This window comes from Meles meles, chromosome 18 (assembly GCF_922984935.1).
Source record: "Meles meles chromosome 18, mMelMel3.1 paternal haplotype, whole genome shotgun sequence".
Taxonomy (NCBI): Eukaryota; Metazoa; Chordata; class Mammalia; order Carnivora; family Mustelidae; genus Meles; species Meles meles.
This window is the reverse complement of record NC_060083.1, coordinates 2173244-2191130: the sequence shown is the minus strand read 5'-3', so window position 1 is coordinate 2191130 and position 17887 is coordinate 2173244. Positions and strand designations below refer to the sequence as shown.

At 49.1% G+C, this 17887-nt stretch overlaps 2 protein-coding genes across 4 annotated transcripts in view; one reads left to right on the top strand and one right to left on the bottom strand.

Moving 5' to 3' along the window:
• Positions 1-45: 45 nt before the first annotated feature.
• ZSWIM7 (zinc finger SWIM-type containing 7) lies at positions 46-13436 on the top strand. 3 transcript variants are annotated; one of them, XM_045984674.1, is made up of 5 exons: positions 46-241; positions 2776-2797; positions 7440-7542; positions 11733-11837; positions 13307-13436. In XM_045984674.1, the coding sequence occupies exons 1-5, from the start codon at positions 151-153 to the stop codon at positions 13427-13429; spliced, it is 444 nt and encodes a 147-aa protein (XP_045840630.1). In that variant the 5' UTR covers positions 46-150; the 3' UTR covers positions 13430-13436. The 3 variants fall into 3 exon arrangements, with proteins under 3 accessions (XP_045840630.1, XP_045840628.1, XP_045840629.1); XM_045984672.1 differs by lacking the exon at positions 13307-13436 and adding an exon at positions 12876-13211; XM_045984673.1 differs by lacking the exons at positions 46-241; positions 2776-2797; positions 7440-7542 and adding an exon at positions 7549-9982.
• The window catches only part of ADORA2B (adenosine A2b receptor), a 24417-nt gene continuing 18312 nt past the window's right edge, over positions 11783-17887 (bottom strand). The window contains exon 2 of the mRNA XM_045984666.1: positions 11783-16079. Coding sequence (XP_045840622.1) covers positions 15416-16079 — 664 coding nt within the window. The 3' untranslated portion in view covers positions 11783-15415. The remainder of the gene's footprint in view (positions 16080-17887) is intronic.

Sequence of the window (17887 nt, the reverse complement as noted above, 5' to 3'; positions counted from 1 at the left end):
AGGCGGCGTCGGGGCTGCGCGCATGCGCGTGACGCGCGCCGACGTCCTGCGCCTCGCCCCGCCCGCGGCCGACGGCGGGAATTCTCCCCGGGGCCGTCGGAGCCGCGCACCTGCTGGGCTTTCCCGGGAGGCTAAGGGCCTGCGGGCGCCATGGCCGTCGCCTTGCCGGGAGCCACGTTGCCCGCTGTCGTCGAGGAGCTCCTGAGCGAAATGGCCGCGGCGGTGCAGGAGAACGCGCGAAGTACGGGCCGGAGGGCGAGCGTGGCGGCGCTGTGGGCGGCGGACCTGGCCCGGCCCGGCGGGGAGGCGAGGGGCGGAGTCCGCCGGGCCTGCGGGGCGCCAGTGGGGGCGCTGACCCCGCTCTCTTCGTCCTGGCCTCTCCGGGCTTTTCCCCTGTGGCTCCGTTCCCAAACCCCCGTTCGTGGGGGAAAAAAAGGAAAAGGAAACCAGATTTGTGTAGGGAGCAGGCAGGGGTCCCAGCAGGCGGCGGGCCCCGGGGAGAGAAGGGCCGGGCGCTGCCGCGAGACCGTGGGGCGGGGCCTCGGACCAGGACGGCTCGCGGGACGGGACGGGAGGGGAGGCGAAGTTTTGGATTTTTAAGCTTGCCTGCGGTCTTTTTCTCGCCCCTCAAAATCTTGAACATCAATCCTCGCGAACACTGTGCGCCGGATAAATGTTTCAGAAGCACGACACGCGCACGCCGAGGCGAGTAAAGGGGGATGTTGTGCGAGTGCCCGTTTTTCCCTCTGACCAGCAGAGGATGCTCTGTGACTGGCTGCGGAGATCACCCGGGTGACTTCAGATGGCCGTTCTAATCCAAACGCATCGACCAGTTAGGAATACTCATCACTGTAGAAAACGGCCCCTTCATAGCAGCGCAGACCTCAAAACTGCCGCCTTTCACTTGGATGGCTTTTGTGTTAAAAGGACTGCACTTTGAAAGGGTTTATCTTGAGTTCCCGTGTTTAAAGGATTGAGAGAAGGAGTCCATACTGACACAAGCATCGGATATGTATGTTTAAAAGATTAGGCCAACCACGTATTCACATACGTTCAGATGCCCTAAAAGGATGGGGAAGAAAACAGTCTTGTTAGCTGAAACAGCGGTTGCCAAAAGTGGGCTCTGTCTGGATGGGTTAATCCATACACTGCGACTCTCTTGGCTCGTGGCTCAGGCAGAGGGACCACGGCCACTGATTCGTGTTTATTTCCAGCAGAACCGTCTCCTGTTATTTTAAAATATTTGTTGTACATAGTGATGCACTATTCCTGATCCCTGTCCTTCGGTGATAGTATTTTTAGATTGAGATTCTGAGTTGGCGCTTGTATGATGATGTGACAGCAGATCACAGCTGGGCCACGTGGGAAGCTATGGTTCCTTTTCCTTTCCTGCCTAACTTTTTGTTTTCCCAAGAATTACAACGGTTGTGGTTGTGTGTGTGTATGTGTTCTAGTTTTCTTTTTTTTAAATACACGTATAAATGTATTATTTGCTTCAGGGGTACAGGACTGTGAATCGTCAGTCTTAATGCAATTCACAGCACTCCCCATAGCACATCCCCTCCCCAGTGTCCATCACCCAGCCACCCTGTGCCTCTCCTTCCCCCACCCCGTGTTTTTAGTTGTCTATGTATGTATCCCTAATTCAATCTCAAATTCTTTACCCGGATTCTAAATCTCTACTGCAGGGGCGCCTGGGTGGTTCAGTGGGTTAAGTCTCTGCCTTCGGCTCGGGTCGCGATCTCGGGGTCCAGGGATCGGTCCCCACACCGGGGTCTCTGCTCGACAGGAAGCCTGCTTCCCCGCCCCCCCTCCCCCCCACTTGTGCCCCTCTCTCTCTCTGTCAAATAAATAGATAAAATCTTTTAAAAAATAAATAAATCTCTATGGCATATGTTCAGATGACTGAGATGTTCTGTATGAGTTTCATTCTTCTGTGGAAATCTCTCCTAGAACCTAGACTTGTTCTAATACGGACTGACTGCCCTCCTACCTAATTTCCTGTGATCTTCCTTCCCCCTTGTTATCCTAGGAATTCCCTTTGCCTGTATTGAGCGGTATGTTTAGTATACCTAGTTTTTTTTTTTCTGGGTTTACTATCTTATTATATCTTATATCTTAATATATCTTATATCTTATTATAGAGCACATTCTCTAATACCTTACTGAAGAAGAGTACATGTGGTATACTTTTTGAAGCTTGACATGTCTAAAACATTTTTTCCAACCTCACCCTTAAATGATAGCTTGGCTAGGTATTGAATTATATGTTGGAAATAATATTTCTTCAGACATCTGAAAGCATTATATCACTACGTTCTATCTCCTTAAACTTACTTTAAAAGTTTGTGTTATTTTAGCCACGCTTCCCACCCACCCCCCCAGCTTCATCTCCACCTCTGAAGCTATCTGGTGTCACCAATTTCTGAGGGTTTTAGGGGAAAGAAGGTAGTGGATTTTGGAGCATAAATGAGCTTATTGTTTGGCTCTCTCCTTTGCTAACTTAGGATTCAGTTTCCTCAGGTCTTGTAATTTATTTTCCAGTGTATCTTAGCTGTTTCTGCCAGCCCTTTCATCCTGGGGAGTTTATGCTTTAAAAAAAAAAAAATTCTTTTATTATTGTTTAGTGGGGTATTTGGAAGGAGTAAAATTAGATGCATAGACTTAATTCACCATCTTACACAAAAATCTTTTTGGTTATAGGCTTTTAATGATTTTTGTGTCTATGGCCACTGGTTTAACATAATTAACTTTCTTCCCATTCATGTTTTACAGTTCCTGACGAGCATCTATTATCGTAAGTATATATCCTGTTGTAATTGGGGTTTCTTTTAACCATTAACGTGTTCTATTTAAATTTTTTAAAGATTTTTATTTATTTACTTATTTAGAAAGCTGGCAGAGGAGCAGAGAGAGACAGAAAGAGAAAGAGAATCCCAGGCAGACTCCTTACTCGGGGTACAGAGTCTGACAGGGCTGGATCCCACCACTCTGAGATCATGACCTGAGCCAAAATCAGGAGTTGAATGCTTAGCCAACTGAGCCACCCAGATGCCCCAGTCATTAATGTGTTTTGTTTTGTTTTTAAGATTTTATTTATTTATAAGAGAGATTGTGCACAGTAGGGAGAGAGTCAGGCAGAGGGACAAGCAGGCTCCTTGATGAGCGAGGAGCGCCATGAGGGACTCTGTCCCAGGAGCCTGGGGTCATGACCTGAGCCGAAGGCAGATCCCCAACCAACTGAGCCACCCAGGCGCCCACCATTAATGGGTTTTAAAAGCCAGATGCTTTCAATACCAACTCTTTATTTTTAAGAATCTTTTTTTTTTTTTTAAGATTTTACTTATTTACTTGACAGAGATCACAAGTACATAGAGAGGCAGGCAGAGAGAAGGGGAAGCAGGCTCCCCGCTGAGCAGAGAGCCCAATGTGGGGCGCCATCCCAGTACCCTGAGATCCCAACCCGAGCTGAAGGCAGAGGCTCAACCCACTGAGCCACCCAGGCACCCCACCAGCTCTTTATTTTTAAGAACTCTTACTAAGAACAATGTTTTCTTGACATTGTTAAAAATCTGTCCAGAGCCAATACCATTCTTTACAATACGAGGTATGCTTGCGTTGTCCTATTTGCCCCCCCCTTTTTTTTAACATTGTTGAAGTAAGGGTGCCTAGCTCAGCGTCTGACTCTTGATTTCAGATTGCGTCATGATCCTGGGGTCCTGGGATTGAGCCCCACATTGGGCTCCCCACTTGGTCTGCTTGTCTCCCTCTCCATCTGCCCCTTGTCCTGCTCACGTGCGAGTACTCTCTCTCATAAATAAATAAGTCTTTAAAAAACAACAAAAAAAAAACATTGTTTTAGTAGTTGTAGTTGTTATACTGACACATGAAAAATTAGAAGCATGCCTATCTGTAAGGAAAGAGTTACCATTATTTGTAGATGATAGAAATGTTTAAAATCCAAGAGAATAAAGGTTTTTTATTACAGAGATTAAAAATTATTTTCCCTCATACACAAATTTCAAAAATATAGCTACAGCAACAAAGTGAAAGCTACCTAGGAATGAATAACATTTAATTGTATATGCGTATGTACACATAATATTTAATAGTTTAGAAAGATATGCACCAGCCTATGCTAGTGATGATTTTAGAGGAAAGGAAATTCGAGATAGAATGTAGATTTACAAAAGGTTTTAACATTTCTCTACTAAATTTTTTATAGAGATTATTTTAGAAAGTAAATTTTAAAACAAAGAAAATGGGCAAATAATAAAAATGTAAATTAGCAAAAACTTCGGGGAAGAGGTTGAATCTTCCTAGTGATCATAAATATACAAATTAAAATAATGTCACACCTCCCCATCTTTAACACTGGCTACCACAAAAAAGATGTTGGTAAGAATATCCCAAATGGGGGCGCCTGGGTGGCTCAGTGGGTTAAAGCCTCTGCCTTCGGCTCAGGTCATGATCCCAGTCTCCTGGGATGGAGCCCTGCATCGGGCTCTGCTGATAAGAAATAATCTCTGCTGAGCAGGGAACCTGCTTCTCCCTCTGCCCCTCCCTCCTGCGGATGCACTTTCTCACTCTCTCTCTCTCTCATTCTCTCAAATAAATAAAATCTTTATTTAACAAAAAAAAAAAAGAATGTCCCAGATGTCGCCAAGAACATGGAGAAAAGGGTAGCCGGTGCCCTCCTGGTAGAAGTGTCAACTGCAAACTAAGCTGGCCACAGGTAGGGGCTTTAAAACGTGCGCATGTTCTTTGGTTCACAAATTCCACTTATAAGAAAGAGTGTGTCCCAAGGAAGTGCTCGTGCATGTTCATCAAGATTTTACAGTGAGCACATTCATCCAGCATTGCTTATGGTAGCAGAAACGAAAACAGACCCACCTGGAAACAGTCTAGTGATTCACATTAGATTCAAGAAACCCTAATTATCTAAACATAGAGTTTGGGGAAAAGCAAGGTAATTCATCTCTACAGCGGAACTCTTTGTAACCATTAAGACTGAATAAAAAAATACTCAGGAGGGTGTTCACCATAAATTGTAAAGTTACAAAGACGAGTATAAAAATTCTTAACTAGATTCGTTTTTAAAGTTAACCGTGGTTAATTGATAAAGTGATGACCAAATTTTATTTTTCTTCGCCCATAGATAATCTTCATGTTTTAATGAAAAAATTTAAAATTCTTCCCATTCTACTAGTTTGTTGTATCAAGAGACTAGATTGTTGGAAAATGAAGAATTTGAACATTTTCATCTTGAAGATAGCAGCTCTATCTTCATGGTTTGTGTCAGATCACGAGTTGTTTAAAACATTAACTTCTATTTTAGTTGAACTCATCCATTTTATTTTCCAGTTTATAAAAATAACTCCTGCTCATAAAAAAAAATGTTCTTGGTTGGAGCACCTGGCGGCTCAGTCAGTTAAGCCTCTGCCTTCGGCCTGGGTCAGGATCTCAGGATCCTGGGATTGAGTCCTGCATCAGGCTCCCTCCTCAGCAGGGAGTCTGCTTCTCCCTCTGCCTCTCACTCATGCTTTCTCTCTCAAATAAATAAAATACTAAAAAAAAAAAAAAAATGTTCTTGGAAGATAAAGAAAACATGCAAAGCATCAGCAATCATACCACCCAGTGATAATCACTGTTACAGTTTGTGTTTGCTTTTTTTTTTCAATGTTTTATTTTGAGATGATGGATTTTCTTAAAAAAAATTTTAACATGGGCGCCTGGGTGGCTCAGTCATTAAGCGACTGCCTTCGGCTCAGGTCATAATCTCAGCAAGCTGGGATCGAGCCCTGCGGGGGCTCCCTGCTCAGCGGGAGGCCTGCTTCTCCCTCTCCCACTCCCCGTGCTTGTGTTCTCTCTTGCTGTCTGTCTGTCAAATAATCTTTTTTAAAAAAAATTTTTTTAAACATGACTGAGAGTTTCTGAATACCTAATTTTGTACCCAATCTTTCTCACCTATCATAAGAATTTTCCCACATTTTGGGGGGATTTTTTCCTTTATTACTAATACAAAAAGTACAAATGACTACCCATCAGGTTCTCAACATGAAAATCTGATAATACTCGTATTGGTTAGGATGTGGGGAAACTCGAACTCAAAAAGTGCTGGTGGGACTGCGGTTCCCACTGTGGAAAGCTATTAGCAACACCTATGAAAGCTGAAAAATGGGGGCACCTGGCTGGCTCAGTGGGTTTAAAGCCTCTGCCTTTGGCTCAGGTCATGATCTCAGGGTCCTGGGATCAAGCCCGGCATCAGGCTCTCTGCTCAGTAGGGAGCCTGCTTCCTCCTCTCTCTCTGTCTCTCTGCCTACTTGTGATCTCTGTCTAATAAATAAGATCTTAACCGAACCATAAGAGACTATGGACTCTGAAAAACAACCTGAGGGTTTTGAAGGGGTGGGGGTGGGAGGTTGGGGGAAACAGGTGGTGGGCAATAGGGAGGGCACGTATTGCATGGAGCACTGGGTGTTGTGCAAAAACAATGAATACTGTTAACGCTGAATAAAAAAAAATAAATTTATTAAAAAAAATGAGTAAATAAGATCTTAAAAAAAAAAAAGATGAAAAATGCACACATCCTACGGTTCAGCAAGTCTAATATAAGCAGGAAGAATTCCAACCCAAGTGCATTAGGGACATGTACAGGGATAACTGAGTATTATTTATTTTTTTTTATTTTTCTTAAATGTCAAAATTCTGTGCACTTCTTTTTTTTTTTTTAAAGATTTTATTTATTTATTTGATAGAGATCACAAGTAGGCAGAGAGGCAGGCGGAGAGAGAGGGGGAAGCAGGCTCCCTGCCAAGCCGAGAGCCCGATGCAGGGCTTGATCCCAGGACCCTGAGATCATGACCTGAGCCGAAGGCAGAGGCTTTAACCCACTGAGCCACCCAGGCGCCCCCTGAGTATTACTTATAATGTAGAACAGAAACAGAATGCCTATCAACATACTTAAAAAATAAAATACATGTACATACAGTGGAATGTTATTCAGAAATTAAATAAAAAAATACATGTCAACATGCATCATTTTTAAAAGCACACTGAAGAGGAGAAACCAAATTGCCCAAAAAAAGCCTACAATGTATCTTTTGGTGTTCTAGAACTAATGAAACAAGATCACATCTTCCGTGTACTTTGTCAAGTACAAGAGAAAAACACGAACAGGAAGGAAAGCAGCGCACGCAGTCGCCTCGGGTGAAGCGAGGTTGGGAAGAACAGAGCGCTGTGATGTGTAAAGAAGGCTTTTGCCGTAAACCTGTTAACATTCTAGGGGCTTAACATTACATAGGTTTTCGCTGTATTGTCTTTTTTTTCCAAATTAAAATGTTTTTTTTTTTTTAAATGCCGAAGGTGATCCCTTGGGTTAGGTTCCTATGGTGACTGTGAGAGTGGGCGTCTAACGTGAAAACCTCTCTGTTTCCCAGGCTGAAGTTCATCTTTGGCTCATCGGCCGTCCAGGCCTTGGACCTCGTGGACCGACAGTCCGTCACCTTGATCTCATCACCCAGTGGGAGGAGTGTTTACCAGGTAGAAATCTAGAGGCGGGGGATCGGGTCAACGAGGAAAAGCCTGACGACAAAATGTTGTCAGGAATCCCAGTATATCCTGGCTATTGAAAAGCAAATGACCCAACTTCATAAAATCAGTGTATTAGTAATGAAGATAAGCTAACTAAGACCTCTTAACCCTACCTGGTAGCAATGTATGGAACCGGCAGTGATGTGGAGAAGCTGTCTCATGGCATGGAGTTGATTTTTGCTTCCTTGTGTTTGGTAACAGGCACTCTTCTCCCAAAAACTGTGTTCACACTTCCACCTTGTTCTTATCTCTTGCCCACGAGCAAAAGCCAGGATGTGTTTTGAGGTCCTTCTGCATGCTCGGGTTCATCTACCAGAAGTGTTTTCAGAACTGTTGTCGGCAGGCCGTGCTCAAGGCGGGTTGTCTACCTGGACTTTAGTTTTGTCCTCTAGAATTTAATACCCGTCGATCTGTAAAGTAATAGCCTCTTATCAGACTCTGAGAGACTCAGATTTCCATGTGTTGTTGATAATCCGTCCCCAGCCCTCCAAGCCCAACTAGGTATTTATCTTGCAGGAAAAGGAAACTGAGATGCAAAAAAGTAAACTCAGCATCTGGCAGCTGGGGTTTGTAACTGCTGTCCCATACCGCCTGTCTGTACACAGTGGGCCACACCCCAACCCATTCCCACTCCCCCGCACCCCAGCCTAGTTACATGAGACAAGGGTAAGTGCGGTGGGATTGAGGGAGGGGAATCTTGTAAATGAAATAAAAATACGGGCAGTGTTCTCCCAAAATTTTGAGTCTGGGGGCACCTGGCTGGCTCAGTCGGTAGAAGGCATGACTCTGTTCTCGGGGTTGTAGGTTCAAGGCCCGTGTTGGGTATAGAGATGACTTGAAAATAAAATACTAAAAAATTTGTGTATGTGTGTGTCTGGCTTGGAAGGAGTAAAGAAGCCATCAGCTCTAGTATGTCTGGTATGTCTTGCTGAAAATGAGGAAGGAGGAAGTTTTTCAGCATTTGGATTCTGGTTTATTTATGATGAACTTCTTATTTATTTACTTATTTGTTTGTGATGAACTCAGAGCTGAGACCATGTCTATTAATTCCTAGAGCAAAGCCTCCTTGGGCAAATAGGTGCCTTTGCTTAGTGCATTAAGTGGCCGTTCCACTTTGTAGCATAACGTAACCCATCTGGCGAAATCTTCACCCGTTTCTTCATTAAGGAAAACGGGGCGGTTGATGTTGAGTGCTGGAGTCAACGCCTGCGCGTTGTATGTACGTAAAAGAAGCTACCTGTTAGAATTTTGTCGGGGCGAACTCACAGAGTCATAATCAAAGCTATTAAATGATGTTGTACCTGACGAGGGGTTTCCATTTACCTCCTGGTGTTTTTATTTGGCGTTTCTAGGGAGCTAAAGTACCCGGAACAAGAAGGGTCCTTGAGTTTTTCCCACAACCTTTAGTTTCAGATTTTTTTGTCTTCATTCCAGTATTAGCATAACACTTGACCTGTGCCAACAGACTTCTAACTGCCGTCCAGTTCTAAGATCCAGTCATTAGTTAAAATCTTAAAAGGTTTTGTTGGAAATATTTCGATTCTTGTTGACTTTTTGTTGCTGCCAAGATTGCCACTTGTTTAACTGTCATCATTCCTGTATCCTCTGACATTGCTTTATTCGTCATAAAAACGCAAACCTCCTAGTACTGTGACTTTCAGCTTGGACTTGAGTTAAATGCGGCTGTAGAACTCTTGCGCACACTCTCAAATTAACCTTAATGGTCTCATCGTACACGAAGATAGTCCGAATTTGGCTTAAGTAAGAGGTTCTCTGAGATGATACAAGTTGAGTCAGACACTGTCTGACCCCCTCCGCCCCGCGCTGGTCACGTTCCCGTAGGTCACGCTACGGGACTGTCACTGTCTTCCGGTACAGCAGTAATTATTCCAGAGTCGTCACTGTGCTGTCGTCACGAGTGGCTCGTCTGTAGACTTTCTGGGGTCACCTAGAGAGGGATGCGTCGGTCAGGAGAGGCTAAGTCAGGAGGGGGCACCCATGACTCCCACGTGTCAGAGGCTTCCAGAAACAAAGCTGTATGTCTCAGTGCTGCTTCCCATCGGCTCCGAGTTGGCGGTCACCCACTCCAGAACGTCTTCACTCAGGGATCCGCGTCGACACAGCAGCCCTTCTCTGGAGTATGGTGGGTCTCACAGCAGAGAGGAGGAGGATGTGGTCGGTGCCAGTCTGTCGTTTCCGCGTGGCTACGCCCATTTGCCCCGCTAAAGTGGGTCACACGGCCAGCCGGTATTTAATAGGGCAGCAACGCATGATCTCTCGGAGGCACCGAGCACAGGGCACAACGGATCACACAGCTGAGCACTGTAACGGCTCCCGAGAGGCCGACAGCAGCCGTAAACCAGACTGCTGCCAGCGGCCGACCGTCCAGGTGGGTCGCGCTCCTTAGAAGCTGCCGGAACCACAGCCGACTTCCCCCCCAAGGGAAGCTCCTACGAGTCTACTCACGGCCTCCGTTTCCTATTACCCAGATGTTTCTTTTTTAAAAGGCTTCTCCTTCTGGGGATAAACCCTGCAGACTGTGAGTGGGAGAAGTGGGGGCAGTTGTGGGAGGGGAGGGCATTTTTCCATTGAAGGCTGGAGACAGTGAGTTAGATGATCCCTGAGGTGAATTTCCAGTTGTAATCACTCCTAACTCAGATTTTTGGCTGATTACTGGGTTCGTTAGTCATCCGATGGCTAGATAAGGAAGAAGCAAATTCACAATTTACTATCTCTGGACAGTGTTCACTGCCTCAGGCGGTTGAACATTGTACTTTCGGTCTTAGCCAGCCCGGGACAGGATCAGGCAAGGGAGCGTCTGTAGACTCTCTCCCCCTCCCTAAGTCGCCTGGCATCGGCTGGGCACAGTCCAGAGTATTCTGAAGGATTGGAGACCTGCAAGAAGAAGCCGGAGGATGATTCAAGTCATTATAGAATTCCAGAGGCTTATGCCTGCTTAAATTTACACCTAGAGAGAAAAGGTATCCATTTTATCCATTGGTAATGGTTTGGACACCCCCAAATTTTTCACATCGCTGCTGGATGTCGGGTTTTTCCCAGGAGGAAGTGGAAAACAGTCCGCTTTCCGACCGTCGTCACTTTGACAAACAGTGCTGGAACCCTGTCTCGGCCTTCCCAGTGGCTTTCTTCTTTGCTGGGGAGGAAGGGGGGAGATGTTCAGGAGTGCTGACTTTTTTTTGTTTCCTTTGAAGTCCTGGCCTTTTCATTTCAATCTCCCCATCTCAAGAGCCTAAAACTAATTTGAAAGCCGTGGGGCAAATTCCTAAGTGGCAGGTCATGGTAAAATACTCCTCAGGATGTTTCTACTTCCTCGGATACTGGTTTTTCACTTCAGGCCCCGGACATTTTTGGTTTGGGCTGCTTGGAGGTGGAGAGATATCCACGAGCGATTTCTCCAGAAGGTTTGTCCATTCATGCCACACACACATCATAATTTCCCTGTACGGCTGTCTGCCTTCTGTCCCCCGACTACCAACAAGGTAGTTTGTTCCCGGATTAGGCCTCTTATCAGCCCCCAAGGATCTGCACCCTCCTTCCATCCCGCCGGGTGAAGAGGCAGTTCCAGGCTTGCCTCGTTTGGAGACCTCCTCCCTGGCTGCTGAGTCATCCCTTTTGCAAGATTCTTTGCTTTGTTTGTTCTCCCTGCTCTCAAATGTTTAAGAGCCCTTTCCTTCTTCTGAACACCCGTCTTCCTGCCGCACTGCTCGCTGTCACCGGTTTTCACACTTGGTTTGGGTGTGCGGCGGAAGCTTTAGAAACGCTCACGCCTACTGTGAGATACGAAAGGTGAAGAAACAGCGAAGTGTTTGGAGGCGACCCTCCACCTCTCTCCAGGCAGCCCACGGAGCAGGCTCTCTAAACCGCAAGGGAGAGGACTAAGGCCGTTTGTACAGGAGGTTTGGCTGCTCTGAAAGCCCAGTCTTGCTGTATCTTCATACAGCAGAGCCCCAAGTCTGCACACAGGAAGTGGGGTCTCCCCTTTTGGGACAGACGTTATTGCCGTTCCCAGCGCGATTTGCAGGGCAACGTGGAGTCCTCAGATAGATAAACTTAAGGGAAGGGAGCCGTTTCCCAGCACACTTTTCCGAGTCTGATTTCATCTGTCCTTTTCCTTCTAGGTACTTGGAAGTTCTGGTAAAACATACACGTGTCTGGCTTCTTGTCATTACTGCTCGTGTCCTGCCTTTGCCTTCTCAGTGCTGCGGAAGAGCGACAGCTTGCTGGTGAGGAGGGGAAGGCTCTTCCCTCTCTGGGCAGATCAGCAAATTCTTGGCCCTTACCTCATAGCTTAAGAGTTGTACAAAAGAGAAAATTTTTTTTATTTAAGATTTTATTTACTTATTGGAGAGAGAGAGAGCACACACACACACAAGCCAGATTGAAGGGCAGAGGGGAAAGCAGGCTCCACGCTGAGCAGGGAGCCAGGTGCGGGGCTCGATCCCGGGACCCCGAGATCATGACCTGAGCTGAAGGCAGACGCTCAACCCACTGAGCCACCCAGGTGCCCCCAACACAGGATTTTTTACCATGTATCGAAACAAATGGTTGACTGTCCTTGCAGATCGTCATCTCTTTTGGGACTACCCCCCCCCATGCAGTGTCATTTTTAGACCTATATCCGTGACCCAATGCTTTATCTAAAAGGTCACAGATGAAGCTTTGGGGAGGGCAACAAGGTCATCTCGAAAGCTGGCTCTGGGGCATTAGCCCAATAAAAATAGGAGCTAAAGTGGTCGTTGGCGAGTCCGCGTGTCCCATGCTGCAGCTATGAGGTGTTCCTTCCCACTGCTCATAAGACTCTGGCAGTTAGCCACGCCGGCCTCGCACGCGAGGCAGGAGAGCACGTGGAGACTTCTGCCCACTTCCCAGGCGCCCGGGACATCAAGCAGGAGCAAGACATACTCCCGTAACTCCTTATTTCCGAGGAGGAAGCACTACCCACCCGAGAGCAGGTAGCTGTTTTGTAAGACTTGCCGGGGAAAATTATAGTACCTGCTCCACGCTGCCCCTTTCTCTCACTGTTTAGCTGTAAACATCCTGGGAATGGGGGCGGCTGGTTGCGCACCTCGTGATGAAAAGACTAGCTTCACAGCTGGTGTGTCCCGGGTGTGCTCCCCCCTTAAGGGACAGGATCAAACTTCGGGCCCCTCCAGTATCTAAAGCCGAGCGTGTTCTGGGACAGAAGGTCCCGCATGTCCCCAGAGGTGTGTCCAGGCCGCTGCAGGGGAGGCTTCCACCACCTGCCAGCACGTCCCCCGCAGGGCCGCGCACAGGGAAGGGAGCAGACCGCAGCCTGGCGCGCGGGCAGAACGGGGCTGAGGCGGACGGATCTCAACCAGCTCGTCTGCGAGAAGCACCGAGCGACACGGCAGGTCAGGGAATGTTCGGCATCACCGTCAAGAGCGTTCTGGAGGCTGGAAGAAGGCAGCGGGGCGGAAGAGGAAAGTGAGGGGCCTGTCTTGGTTCTCACTGTGGGTTATAAACCCTGTGCCAGTCCCAAAACAACAGGCGAAGTAAAACTCCCTTCATCCCCTTGGATTTCTAGAAGGAACACCTCGTGTCCTCCTCAGCTGCACTCTTTAGGCATGAGTCTGTAACGGGGGGCCCCACTGCCTCCCCGGTAAGTGCGGCGGGCGGTCCTGGTCCGCGTCCACCCTGCCCGCGCCCGACAGGTCTGTGTCTTGTGTTGCAGTGCAAGCATCTCCTGGCGGTTTATCTCGGTCAGGTGATGGGGACCTGTCGCCGGCTGCAGGTCTCCGACGAGCAACTGACTGGCCTGTTAGTCCTGAAGAAACAAGCGGCGCAGAAGCTATAGACGCTGTTATCTTGTAGGCATGGTTACCTTTCCCAGCAGGAGTCCCTCCCACAAACACGTGGAACCTACCACGGAAGAGCGGCCAAATAGATCTTCTGGAGACTTCCGAGACTGTGAGGTGCAAGCCAGGACGTGCGGGTGCTTTGAAGCTCTACAATTTCTCCTGAAAAGTCTGAGCCTCGGGGGCCCGTCTCCTAGCCCAAGCAAGCATCCGACCCAAACAAAGCCTAATACCATGTCCTGTCTGCGGTTAGATGTTTTAAGGTTTTTTCTTATTTATTTGAAACAGGGAGACAGCACAAGCAGGGGGAGTGGCAGGCAGAGGGAGAAGCCGCACCCCGCTGAGCAGGGAGCCCAACGCAGGACTCGATCCCAGGACCCCGGGATCATGACCTGAGCTGAAGACAGACGCTTAACCGACTGAGCCACCCGGGCACCCAGTTAGATTCTTAAGTCCCTGAAGTACTAGTGATTTTTAAGAGGCTAGAGCAGCAGACGACACTGGTCAGGTGAAGTTTAGATGGGCGCTCCTCCCTTTCCCGGGACCCAGAAGTTCGTCTGCAGCGGAGCGGAGCGGAGATGTGGAGAAGAGCAGCCGCACCAGCAGCCTCCGCGGAGCCGGGGCCGCAGCGCGCACGGGCTGTAGCGTTAGAAGGCGGCGGGGTCGGCAGGGGAAGGGGTGGTTTGCTCTGCCCGCACCGCAGAACCCTGTGCCAAGCCGAGGGAAGGAGGGGGCTAAACGTCCCGCCCTGAAGGAAGCCCAGAAGCTACCAGGGGTTTTCAGGCTGAAGAAGAAAACGCCCGAGAGCTACCAAGAGACGCGTTTTAGAGGAGAGAGATGGGACAGGGCTGGACCCGGACGGAGTGAAGGAGCCGTGATGGTGACCGCGTGCAGCCAGGAGACTTAGTAAAGCTCTTCCCAGCCGGAGTAGGAGCCTGGAGAGGACCACGAACGCTCTGGCTCCGCGGGGGCTCGTAAATCTGCGGTGTCCTCGTCCTCCGGGTTTACTGCAGAAGGAAATGCAGCCGCGAACAAACAGAAGAAACATCTGACAGCCCGGGGAGCGCCCGGGCCCAGAGACGAGCGGCGCCGGCGAGCACCGACGGGGAAGGGGGGGGGGGCAGAGCCCTTTGTTGCCGCAGTTAAAACCCGTCAATTCTTGACTCCTTGGGAAACTTGAGCGGGGTATGAACTTCTCCTTTTAAGCAGTCTTCGCAATAAAGGAAAGGATGTGGGTGCAGCACGCTAAGCTTGTTGAGAAGTTTTATTTTTATCTCACGTAGGGGTACACGGATGTGTGATTTTTACTTATTCACATTTTCACACTTGGGCTCCAGGGACGTGGCCAGACTGCAGCGTGGTGGGGATACGCGCGACTACCTAAGGGCAGAAGGGGCAGGGGCCATCTGGGAGGGGAGGGATCGCATGACCCGGTTCTTCCTCTGGGGTGGTTTGCAGTACATGGAGAACAGTGTTCCCAAAAACCGACAGTCCACTTACGAATTCACAAGAGTAGCATTTCCCCAAATAAATATAGAAGTCTGTTAATGAAGAATTATACTTTTAATTTTCCTGGTCACCCTCCTAGGAACAAGTAATCTGTTTTTAGTACGTTCAACTCTTTTTCTTTCACTGCCTCTACATTAAAAAAAAATTTATATTATAATAGTTCACAGTGTTTTACAGTAAAATAATTGCATTTTCTACCATGAAAAGAGGCAGACTCTTAAAAACGAAACAGTCTTTTACAATCCAGGCCATTGGCATCCTCCACGCAGCAGCCAGAACGAACCAGAAATACATTTGTGAACCTTTGCAGCCAACTAATAACATGTGCGTATTAGCTAGGTATGTGGTCACTCAAAAGAGAGGTGGCCCGTGCCCCCACACGGTGTCGCTGTCTTTAAAAACAGGAACCAGCCAGTCAGGTCCCGTCCCTTAGTGTATTGAGAACGTGCGCCTTCTCGAAGAGGCCGGGCCCTAGGTCATAGGCCCACGTCGAGGGCAGGCTGTGCCCCGGCCTGCCCATTCCCGCTCTTGAGGACATCCGTCTGGCAGAGAACGTACCTGGAGATGATTTTGTGAAAAGTGTAGCGGAAGTCCCGGTTCCGATAGGCATAGACCACGGGATTGACCACCGAGTTGGCATGTGACAGGAGAATGGCCGTGTTCATTACCCACTTGGGCTTAGCCTTAGACCTGGCCGGCTGAAAGAAGGTGACGCAGTTGACAGCATGCACCGGCAGCCAGCAGAGAGCAAAGATCCCCACGATCACCGCCAGGGACTTGGCGGCGTGCATCTCCCGCTGGATGACGGTCCTGGAGTGGTCCATGAGCTCCGTGCGCTGCAGCTGCCTGCAGGCCTCCAGGAAGATCCTGATGTAGATGACCAGCATGATGAGCAGCGGGGGCAGGACGCAGCCGAAGAAGTTGAAGTACACCATGTAGCTCATGGGGACCACGTTCTCAAACAGACACCTCACGAGGCAACAGCTTGCGTTTGCGGCTCCATCCCAGGGCTCCGTGCAGTTGGCGGCAGTGTCCTTACCGTTCCACCCCAGGAACGGGGTCAGTCCGATGCCAAAGGCGAGGACCCAGAGGACAGCGATGACTCTTCTCGCTCGAGTCCCAGTGACCAGACTCTTGTATCTGTTCAAAAGAACAGCACCCGTTATCGTCAGCGTCCAGAAGTGTCGCCAGAGCCCGAGACCCCACCTCTGCTTTGTTCCGAGGTCCTCATCCCAGCAACCTTTAGGGCCGCCCTCAGAGGGCAGCAGCCTTTGACCCTCAACTTGAAGACCTGCAAATAGGTATGAACAAGTTCGCTCTAACAAGCTCCGAGTTTCATCCTTGACTTCCTAGCTCAGCTCTGCTGAGTGACGGATCCTGGTCAGTGAGGACAAGTGGAGGAGTCTTCGGGGGCGCTTTCTAACGACCCACATCCCGACCTGTGAGTCTAGGTCTCCTGTAAGGCACTGTTCTAGGTGCTGAGCCGCACCAGCGACCAGAACACCCAAGATCCCTGCTTAGAAAGAACTTACATTCTAGTAGGGGGAGACCAGAGACCCCAAACCGCGAACCTGCTGGTAAATTACACAGCGCGCTAGCTGGAGAGCTGTAGAATGAAAAGAAAGCAGAGTATGGAAGACCAGGACCGGCAGGAACTGGAGTTTTCAAGAAGTCAGTCAAAGGAGCTTTCACTCATCTGGTGACACTTGAACAAAAGCCTGAGGAGGTGAGCATGGGAGCCTCCAGGGGCCGCCCCGGGCAAGGGTCCCGGCCTCCCCCGCGCACAGAGAGGCCTGTCTCGGACTGTGCCAACGGTCAGCTCTGGAAACTGCCGCAGAACAAGACATCTGGCAACGTGCCCCCTCTGCTAGCAGCGAAGCCGATAAAAACGGGAAAATACTGTAGCAGATACTAAATAACTCCGGTAGTTTCAAAACTTGGAATCTTGTTTAAAATTGTGAGACATCAACCCGTAACTTAGACATTTCGCCATGAACTACTCCACGTATGGTTTATAGCAAAGCTGTCAGGCTTGCTATTAGTAACTGGTCCGTAATATGTATTCGGTGTCACGAACTGAGTAAATGGAAGAAAATCTTTTCTTAACACCTCTGGGAAGAAAACGGGGAAGTAATTTGACACGTGTGACCTCAAGACCTGCCTCTCCAGTGTTCAGTTGCCCGCGCCTGACGGAGAAAGCCCGGGCTCGGCCCGGCCCGCAGCACCCGCCGCCCCGGCACCACCCAGCCAGGGCCCGCCGGGGCTCCCTGCCGGCTCCCGCCGCTCTCCACACGGGCTAAACACCTGCTCCCGTTTCAAGGGTCACCGCCTTTCCGGATCACCTCCCGGGCTGAGGTGGCCACTCCCTCTCTCTGGCCCCAGACACACACCTGGCCCAGAGCTTATTTGTCTAGGCCGGTGGTCGCCCCTCCGCTAGAAGGTAAACCTCAAGGACTGGCACCTTGTCCCTTTGGCACTGGTACCCCAGGACCTGGCACGGCTCTGGTAGGTTCTTAATGATACGGCCATTATGGATGCATTCCTTCTTTGTTATCTGATTTGTTACCCGATGGCTTTAAAAAGAAGAGCACTTACTAGGAACAACTAAGGCCACCGGACTGGACTGGCAGGAGACCGCCCCGTTGGCTGCGGAAGCTCGCAGAGATCCTGCCTCGTGACAGTGACCCCTGGTCCTTCCTCCCCCTGTGCGGGCCGCTCTCCACAACGGGCAGCGCGGTCTCGGGGCCTTTACTACGAACAGCCCGCTGGCTCCACGGCTCGCTAAATTTCCCTCGGCCGCTAAATCCATCTATTTCTAAATCCTTTCTGCTTCCCCGCTCATTCAGGAACGCACAGCCACTCCTTTTTAAAAAAAAATGTTCCTGGGCGCCTGGGTGGCTCAGTTGGTTGGGCGACTGCCTAAGGCTCAGGTCATGATCCCGGAGTCC

Bases quoted from the DNA above. Each gene is read 5' to 3' on its own strand.
- ZSWIM7 (XM_045984672.1), top strand. From the start codon at position 151: ATGGCCGTCGCCTTGCCGGGAGCCACGTTGCCCGCTGTCGTCGAGGAG. The intron at 242-2,775 runs GTACGGGCCGGA...CATGTTTTACAG, and splicing joins GGTGCAGGAGAACGCGCGAA to TTCCTGACGAGCATCTATTA. The intron at 11,838-12,875 runs GTGAGGAGGGGA...CGTCCCCCGCAG, and splicing joins GGAAGAGCGACAGCTTGCTG to GGCCGCGCACAGGGAAGGGA.